This window comes from Malurus melanocephalus, unplaced genomic scaffold, assembly GCF_030028575.1.
Source record: "Malurus melanocephalus ecotype Western Australia unplaced genomic scaffold, MMel_1.1 scaffold_1317, whole genome shotgun sequence".
Taxonomy (NCBI): Eukaryota; Metazoa; Chordata; class Aves; order Passeriformes; family Maluridae; genus Malurus; species Malurus melanocephalus.
The window spans coordinates 20,356-29,859 of NW_026624549.1; the positions used below are offsets into that span (position 1 = coordinate 20,356).

The 9,504-nt window shown below is 47.2% G+C and overlaps 1 protein-coding gene across 1 annotated transcript in view; it reads left to right on the forward strand.

Moving 5' to 3' along the window:
• The window catches only part of LOC130586801 (tenascin-like), a gene marked incomplete at its 5' end in the record, with an annotated part of 37,673 nt that overhangs the window by 19,528 nt on the left and 8,641 nt on the right, over positions 1 to 9,504 (forward strand). The window contains 5 exons of the mRNA XM_057387708.1: positions 97 to 369; positions 1,780 to 2,052; positions 6,318 to 6,440; positions 7,619 to 7,762; positions 8,882 to 9,001. Of these exons, the coding sequence (XP_057243691.1) occupies positions 97 to 369; positions 1,780 to 2,052; positions 6,318 to 6,440; positions 7,619 to 7,762; positions 8,882 to 9,001 (933 nt within the window). The remainder of the gene's footprint in view (positions 1 to 96; positions 370 to 1,779; positions 2,053 to 6,317; positions 6,441 to 7,618; positions 7,763 to 8,881; positions 9,002 to 9,504) is intronic.

Sequence of the window (9,504 nt, forward strand, 5' to 3'; positions counted from 1 at the left end):
TTTTTTTTTTTTTTCTGGTGGAATTTGTGACACTTTTTAACTTGCAATGTTTTCCCTTTTTCTGTCTGTGTGTTTTTGCACCTTCCCTCCTTTTAGAGGCCATGCCCCCACTGGAAAACCTAACAGTGTCTGACACGAACCCCTACGGGTTCACGGTGTCCTGGATGGCATCGGAGAATGCCTTTGACAACTTTCTAGTAGTCGTGGTGGATTCTGGCAGGCTGCTGGACCCCCAGGAGTTCCTCCTTTCGGGAGCCCAGAGAGAACTGAAGCTCAAAGGCCTAATTACTGGCATTGGCTATGAGGTTTTGCTTTATGGGCTTGCCAAGGGGCACCAAACAAAGCCCCTGAGCGCCCTGGCTGTTACAGGTATTTCAATGTGAGCAAATAGTTCCTTTCCATCCTTTTCTCTCTCTCTCTCTCTCTCTCTCTCTTGCACTTTTCCTTCTCACACAGAAGATGTTTCGTGCAAATCTTGGCTTTTGCATCCTCTGCATCGTGGCTCCTCGTGACTGATGGGTTCACCAGAATTCTGTTCCCTCTAATTTGATGTTCCCTGTGAGGGATCCTCTGGAGGAGCATGTGGGGGGCTGCGGTGAACACTTCTCATGGTCTTGCAGGAACCTCTAACCAAAGTGTTTAAAGGAGACTGGGCTGCATGCAGAGCTCATCTTGTTAACAGCTGGGCACATCAGCGTCCTCCAACAGTGTCCTTCTCCAGCCTGCCAGCCATCAGCACCTTCAGGAAGAGCTGTGGACTCTTCCCTTGGCCTCCTCTCTTTCCCTTTCCGTGTGGGTTCCTCCCACAACAGTGGGATCGTTGCCAYCCCTGAAGTTGGCACCTCTCAAACCAAGTTTCACATCAGAGCTGCTGCTTTCCAGCAGCGCTCGAGCTTTCTCAGGAATTCAAGGCTGATTCTCCAGCCCCAGAACCATCAGTTGTCATCAGCACAGCAGGAAATCTGGGGGGGATCTGGTGGGGGGTTTGAGAGGAAATAAATAGGAATTTGTGTGTGTGTGTGTGTGTGTGTAAGGATTGCAGAGGAGGTGCTGTAGGATGTTACCACTCCAGCAGCATTTCTCTGGGTAATGGTGCCTGAGCAGACTGAGTTAGAGATGATTTCAGGTAATTAATAACTTACAGCTCTGTAATTAATAACTTACAGCCTTTGGGATCCTTTGGAATGGGTTCATTAAGCAAAGGCAGCAGGTCTTGTGCTTGGATTGAAGGGTGCTATGAAAGAGAGGGATTTTCATGATTCCCCTTTGCTGTTTAAGAGCCAAGTAAAGGATTCACCTGATCAGGAGCATCATGGAAGTGCATGAAATCACGGATTTGCATGGAGAAAAATAATTTCCAGTGCTTTTTACATTGTCCTAGCAGAGAGAGGTCTGGCAATGTTCCAAGCATGCAGTTCTATAACAGGACTTGTTTTTTATCAGACAGAAAGGTGTCACACAGGCAGGGAGGGAGAAATGCCCAGGAAACTCATTTTTAGCATGTGTAACTCTGCATGTGGGAGACAAACTCTGTGTCCATGCAGTGAATCTTCTGTTCAAGGGTGAAACTCRGAATGGGCCTGCACACACTCACATTTATCCTGTTATGTGTAACACTAATATTTAATTTTATTTTTCAATAGCTGGCAGATTTTCCCCTTGCTTTGAACTGTGGTTGGATTCTTGCCGTGTGCTATAGCCAGACCTCGGGCAGGTCTCTGATCAACTGATGAAAAAAATCATTTCTTTTTCCCCCACTGCTATCTTCTCCTTTTTTAGAAGCAGAACCCGAGGTCGACAATCTCCTGGTTTCCGACGCCACTCCAGAGGGATTCCGCCTCTCCTGGACTGCGGATGAGGGGGTTTTCAACAGCTTTGTTCTAAAAATCAGGGACACCAGAAGGAAATCTGACCCYCTGGAGCTGATAGTGCCAGGCCATGAGCGCACCCAGGATATAACAGGGCTGAAAGAGGGCACTGAATATGAGATTGAGCTCTATGGAGTTGGCAGTGGACAGCGTTCCCAGCCCGTAAATGCTGTAGCATCCACAGGTATTGTTTTTTTTCAGTGAGAAAAGTGTGACATTCCCTGTTCCTTTCAGCATCTCCTCCTCACAGCCAGCTCGTGCTGCTCCTGAGGTGTCCTGAGCTGTCTCCTGCATGTCCCCTGCCCGTGTCACTGGCTCAGTGTGCYGTGGTTATTTGTAATCAGTCTCAGCTGCCCGAGCTCCATCGCTGTCTGTTTAATATGCTTTAATTGAATTACTTTAACGATCAGGAATTAGGCAGCAGAGTCTGGCAATTACAGCACTGCCTTTGAGGGCCAAGAAATATTGTCTCTGCATCAGCCTTTTTCTCTGTGACTAATTRCATCCCAGCCCTGCACAACGATTCACCTCACCAGAAATGAGTTATSACAAAATGAATTTACCAGGGCCATTGAGAAATTTATTTATGGCCTGACCAGCAAAGACCTAAGCATCATTAACTTARGCTGATCTTACCAGGAGCAACATGTGCTTGGTAATTCAAACTGACTTGAGTTTCTTTGCAAAATCAGAGCTTCGATTCAGGTTCATAAYTGAAGCGTTTCATTCTGGCACGTCTGAATGAAGCATTTCAATCTTTTTTTTCCACATTAAAAATTGTGGTTTCGTTCTGAAATGTATTTAAAGCAAATGATGCAATGTCCCATCAGCCAAATGTGGTCTTTGAAAAATATTGAGTTTGCTGATGTGAAAGTGTGGTAATTTGAAATCAAATTAATTATGGGAGGAGAGGAAAAGGAAGGGGACAGGAAAGTGAGGGGAGATCTCATCAGGATCTGCAGCTCCTCCCGAGGGGCAGCTCCGATCTCTGCTCTGGGACAGGGACAGGAGCCAGGGAACGGCTGGAGCTGGGCCAGGGCAGGCTCAGGCTGGAGAGCAGGGAAAGGTTCTTSTGTCCCCAGAGGGTGCTGGCACTGCCCAGGCTCCCCAGGGAATGGTCCCGGCCCCGAGGCTGCCAGAGCTCCAGGAGCGTTTGGACAGCGCTGCCAGGGATGGACAGGGTGGGGCTGTTGGGGGGTCTGGGCAGGGACAGGGGYTGGGCTGGGTGATCCTGGGGGTCCCTCCAGCTCAGGATRTGATTTTAAGCTCAGTGAGTGAGGGAACCCACAGAAATTCCCAAAGGAGGTGYTTKCCAGGCAGTGCTCCAGCCAGCACCCRGGAGAGGGGCAGCAATAACTCAGTATCAAACAGCTTCTCCCAAAACAACCTCAGAGCCCTCACCCTGCTGCCTGTGGGGTCAGCTGTAGGCACAGCAAGTCCCATTTCTGCCCAGCTCCATGCTGCCATCCCTGCAATCAACAGCAAGGCCATCCTCACCTCCCCCACACACTTCCAGAACATCCATCCATCACCACCCCCTTGCCCAGGCTCCTGCACGCTGGCTCCCGATGGACAGGGATGTTTAAAGCCCCCTGCACTTGTTAGGAAGTCCCCATCTTCCCTGATCCCAGGATATTTATGGGAAACCACCAAAAGCCATCATTTTCCTCCCCATGCAGTCCCTGCAGGGAGCTTTAGCACATGTCACCTGCCTTAGCACATGTCACGCCCCCTTAGCACTGTGTCACCTCTCTTAGCACATGTCACCCACCTCAGCACGTGTCACCCAGCGAAGCCAGCAGCCCAGGAAATGATTGTCAGCTGTAAATTTTCCATGAAAATGGGCAATAGAGCCCCAAAACCCCAGTGAACAGTTTGGGCTGCAGGTTATACCACAGTGCGTGGGTGGCTGCCAAGGCACCCGGCTGAYTTCTGGTTTAGGAGCACATTATTGCACAGACATATTGACATTTATAGTGTTTCCAACACAGCTGCAAAGAAAGATTTCTATCCCTGAGGAGGGAATTTGGCCAGTGCTGCTCTCAGTGTTGGTATCTTTTTGAAATTTATCAGTAAAATGTCAGTTAAGGGGCAATTTGGGCACCACAGGGAGACCACAACACACCAATTAATATTCTTGTGGGAAGCGTGGGTCTGATGCTGCTCCTTCCCTCTTCACCCAGTGCTGTTTTGCCACACTGACAGTGTAGTTTTCTTTTTGAGGTGATCACAAAACACTTCAGATGCTCTTTTATGTAATAAATGCAACCTGCTGAGTCCTGTTGATCAGGAAAGGAAACCCAGGGAACCAGGGAACATCCTCCTCTAGTTTGTTAGGAATGAAAGAATAATTAGCAAAAAATTTCCCTGAAAAACAGCAGGTCTCAGGTACCACGGATATTTTATCAGTCTCTCAGGGGAGTTCCCTGTCTCTTGTACACTTCTTGGGATGATGTTGAAGGATAAAATAATTTACCTGTGCCTGCCCAACCTGAGGTTCTCTCTGAGTGCCAGCTCAGCACTCTTGCTATGCCTGCTTAATTCTGGCTTTCAGGTGGCCCTAGGAAGATGATTTCATTCACTTCTTTTTCATTTCCCTGTGCTCAAAGGTGCAAATCTCTCCCATCTCTGGAATTTATTCCAGAACAGATGCTCTGATGGTCCATTATAATTTTTTTTGCCAGATTCTCTTCCAGGAAAGCTGCAGCTGGGGGTTTTGGGGATGTGGAAAACTCCCACAGTCAAAGCTCTGCTCACTGCTCTTTCTCATTCAGCTTACCTGGTGCAGAAAACAAGCCTGAGGCCCATGGAAATGTGCACAGCAGAGTCCAAGTGGGGTGGATTGGGTGTTTTATTTTCTGGGAAAGGCTGAAATGTCCCATGTGTAMAAAAAACAAGTGCAGATCCATCTGTTTGGTCCCCAAAATCACCCCTGGTTTTTTTCTTCAGCCACTCAGGGCACCCATATTGTGAAGCAAAATCAATGTGATTTCCACTTCTCTCTTTTTCCCAGATTTTCTTTATTTCCTTCAGACTGTACCCAAATCAGCATCACCTTTTTATYCCACCCAGCTTTTCCAAACCCACCTTGCTTCCTTTATCATCTGCAATTCTTTTCTTCCCTCGGCTTTTCCRTGTGAGCAAACCCCACAAGCACAACACGTCCAGTGAGCTCCAGAGACAGAATTTACATTTCTCCTGAGAGCTCAGTTATTTTAATTCCCTTGCCTTTTGGTTGATTTAGTGCCTCACTGCTTTGGGGACACATGGAACAAACAGCTCTCTGACTCCTTCCCGCAGGCACGTTCTTTCCAAGCTATTTCAAGCCCAGTCCCTATTTTTTTTYCCCTCCTCTTGCCCCCCTTCCTCTGTCTCCATCCTCTTCACGTGGCTGATGTTTGGGATCTCTCCTCTTTGGRCTAATGGCCCACTCTGGGTGTGATGTTTATTTTTTAATACCTCAGAGTTGTTTTGGTTACAGCCAAAAAAAAAAAGCTGGGAAGATTGGAAGTGGGATGCTCAGTGTAAACCTTGAAGTGGCAGCTTTCTTTRCCATGTCCTTCCAAAGYCCTTTCCAGCCTTATTTKTTAGGATTTTAACTAAACCTCCATCTGGAATATTTCAGATATGTGTTGGTTTTAAGTTTGGGGCATTTTTGGTAAAATCTGAGTCTTATTTGCCCAGCTTACTGATTTAATTTTATGTGGGCAAGTGCTTGATGTAAGCAGGGAAGGGCTGGGTTTTATGACAAAGAGCTGCAGGTGCTTTMCTCATGGTGACTCTACTCAGATTTCTCGGCATGGATGTGCTTGAAAGAAAAATCATGGGCTCAGAGGGACATTCCAGGAGGAAATTCTTGCTTTTTGATAGATTGATTTTTTGAAACCAGCAGAGGTTCCAGGGGTCAGTGCTTGATGGACTCCCACACCCGAGCCCAGGTCTGCTTGGAGCATCCTGTGTTAGGAAATTCATGCTCAGGAGGAGAGATCTGCCCATGGCTGTTACTGCTGTGTGTCACAGAGGGCTCTGGGGCTCCATCTAAAAACCCTCCAAGTGAAACTGGGAGCCAAAAAATCCTAAATACAACATCTCCTGGGCAGTAGAATGTCATTTGTGTGCCTGTTGCTCCCTGATTTTATATGGCACTGAAATCTCTGTTACTTCCCTAACACATGTTGGGTATTTTTAACTTTCACTCTTTTAACTTTTGCTCTTTCTCAGGACTGAAATGGTCCTGRAAAAAGGAAAATTTAAGCCAAATAGTTGTTGTTGTAATGACAATATTCAGGTTGGTACCCCCTGAATTTGTATTGTTTAGGGCAGGGCATTGACAGCAGCAGCTCATGGGATGGAGGGATAAAAGAAATCAGAATTCCAGCCCTAAGGACTGAGAAACAAATKATTTACCTTTGCTTCCTGTGTGCTGTGTTCTCTGCTCTCCCCTGGCAGTGGTTGGCTCTCCCAAGGGCATTTCCTTCTCTGACATCACGGAAAACGCCGCCACAGTCAGCTGGACCCCGCCGCGCTCCCGCGTGGAAAACTTCCGCGTGTCCTACGTCCCCGTCACGGGAGGTGAGGAGGGGCAGGGACAGCAGGGAGGGTTTGCTGGGCTGCYATCCTCCCTTTCAGTGCATCCCCCAGGTGATCATACACACATCATCTCCTTTTTGCTTCAGGAACTTGGATGTGTGGTCAACCTTTGTCCCACATCCCATGGGCAGGGCTTGTGAGGGAGCTCCAGAGCGGATGTTGGGATGGTTTTACCCCTAACAAATCCCTCTCTCAGCCTCCTCAGCAAGGATAAGTTCCCAAACTGTCTCATTACTTCCAGCTAAACCCATTGGAAAAGATGGCCCWTGGAAATAATAATCATAATCCGCAATTATAATAATTTTTCAAGGCAGTGATTTATTCAGTGCTCCCCAAAGTTGTCTCATTCTGGTTCAGCGTTCAACTTCAAAAACTTCCTGCACTTCAACAGATTTTTAACCTAACTTAGGGACATCTCTGAAGGGAAACAGCTAAAGAACAAACACTAAAGACATCAGGACTAAAACCAGTCCTGCTGGTGACAGAGACAAGTGGAGATTTAGGGCTTCGGACAATACAGCCTGGAAGCACACGAGCAGCTTTAAAAATGGTCCCAGAGAACAAAAGGAATCCAGCCATGAAGTTAGGCACTTGCCTAAGTGCTTTCCTGGAATAAACCCAGGATCTGGAATAATTAGGGGTGCTAAGCCCTCAGCCACACACAGAGCACCTTTTAAAATAACTTCTAATATATCTTTATTCTGAATGGGGTGGGGAAAGGAGAATTTTCCAGCCCTCACCACAAACAARGCTGATCTAAACTGCAGGTCCTGTCCTCGAGGCATTGGAATCTACATGTACTGCTGTGTTTTCTGCTTATATCTCATGTGGGAAATCATAATTTTCTGAGCAGAAATCACAAAATCACAGAATGGCTTGGGTTGGAAGGGACCTTAGAGCTCATCTCATTCCAATCCCCTGTCACAGAAAGGGATATCTTCCACTAAAAATGTTAATTTTTTTCTTACTGAATATAAGCCAATGATTTGGATTTAGGTGCCAGGGCAGCAGTATTTGACACAGTTGTAACTACYTGGGGAAAATTCATCTCCTGCTGTAGAAGCACATCCATGGTGGCCACATCTTTAACATGAAAAACACCCTTCAAGCATTTGCTGGAGCATTGTGTCACTCATCCCCTGGCATTTGACCCAATCTAGGTACTCCAAATGTTGTCACAGTCGAAGGCAGCAAGACAAGGACCAAGCTGGTGAAGCTGGTCCCAGGTGTGGACTACAACGTCAGCATCATCTCTGTGAAAGGCTTTGAGGAAAGCGAGCCCRTCTCTGGCATCCTGAAAACAGGTAAAATAACATGAAAATAAAAGAAATCAAMCCAGGAAACAGCAGCTTTTCAAATGGGTCATCTGGAGCTGCAGACCCACTGAGATCCTATTTTTGCTGCCCACACAAACTCTAGGCAGTTTTTTGTTCCTTTGTGTCTTTTTATTTTAGATGAGGTAGGACTGGTAAATTTGATCAGGCTCTCATTTGCTAAACACAAAACAAACTTATGAGGCAGAGACAATTCATTTATTTACAGTTCTAATTAATAAAAAAAAAAAAGCCCCAGAAGTTTAATTAATGGCATATTTGAGATGGGTGAGCAAAGGGTCAGCTCAGCTGAGCAGTTCAGAGCAGTTTCTCTTGTGCAATCCACGTCTCCCAGGTTCCAGACTGTTCTAAGAATAAAAAAAAAAAAAATAATCTCTCTCCTGATTTCCCTACAATAAAGCTTTATTGAAATATCCCTGCAGGACATGAGGGTCCACCTTGCTCCTGCAGACCCCTCCTTGTGTTCTTTTTGGGGGTGAACAAACATCCAGAGAGCTGAGGCAAGGAAAAATGATGAGTATTGGATAATGATGGGARATTTACAGCCCATTCCAGCTGTCCTGGAGGCAAAGATCCATCTTAATTCATGGAGAGCATAAACCCCTCTGAAAAATGGAGGCAAAAGCAGGACATTGGGGATTTTGGATGCCTGTCTGCCTGTGGGATTGGGATATTTTAAACAAGCTGCTGGAAGGTCACAATGGCCATCAGCTGCCGTCACTTTGGTTATTTTTCCCAGCTCTGCCTCCTGAGTTTGCTCCAAAAACGAGCTCAGATTTGGGGTTTTGAGAGGAATATGTCAGCTCTGACAGAGCCATTGAGATGGATGGGAACGAGAGYGATCTGAAAGCAGGCTTAGTTCTGSCTGTTCCCAGACCTTCATCTCYTCCAGCACTGACCTCCCTCTCCAGTGGAGGCTTTTGGGGTCTCTACATCAGCACTGACATCATTCCTGCAGAACTCCACAATTCCAGAGGGGATCATAAAAGCTGCCCTGAGCTCTGGGCATTTTCTGTCATGGATTTACAGCAGAGCACTGTGCAGAGCTGAGAGTGTTTGTCAAATTCCTTCAATCTGTTTTCCTTGCAGCTCTGGACAGCCCCTCAGGCCTGGTGGTGGTGAACATCACTGATTCTGAAGCTCTGGCTACGTGGCAGCCAGCGATCGCTGCTGTGGATAACTACGTGGTGTCCTACTCCTCTGAGGAAGGTGAGAGGGCTGGCAATGTTCGAGAGATGAAGGGTTAAAGCTGTCAGGCGGTGCTCATTGTAACTTCAGGATAATCACAGAATATCCCGGGCTGGAGGGACCCACAAGGATCATCAAATMCAACCCCTGKCCCTGCCCAGACCCCCCAACARCCCCACCCTGTCCATCCCTGGCAGCGCTGTSCAAACGCTCCTGGAGCTCTGGCAGCCTCGGGCTGGTATTTGGAGGAGGAGCCTTGCTGGAAGCGTTTTAAGAATGATCATTTGAATCCAGCATTCCGGATTCAGCCACGAGCAGAGCGATTCCCGGGAAGCAGGGGTGGTGTCATAATTCCTGTGAACACTAGAGAGAGCTCAGACTTCTAGAGAAAGGGCTCTGGTGTAACTCAGAGCCAGCAGCGGCGTCAGCACAGGCACGGGAATCCGGGCTTTTGTTATTTTGCTTTTGCACCAACCAGGAATAAAATAAATCAGCGAGCGGAGCATGGAGTGGAGCACATCATG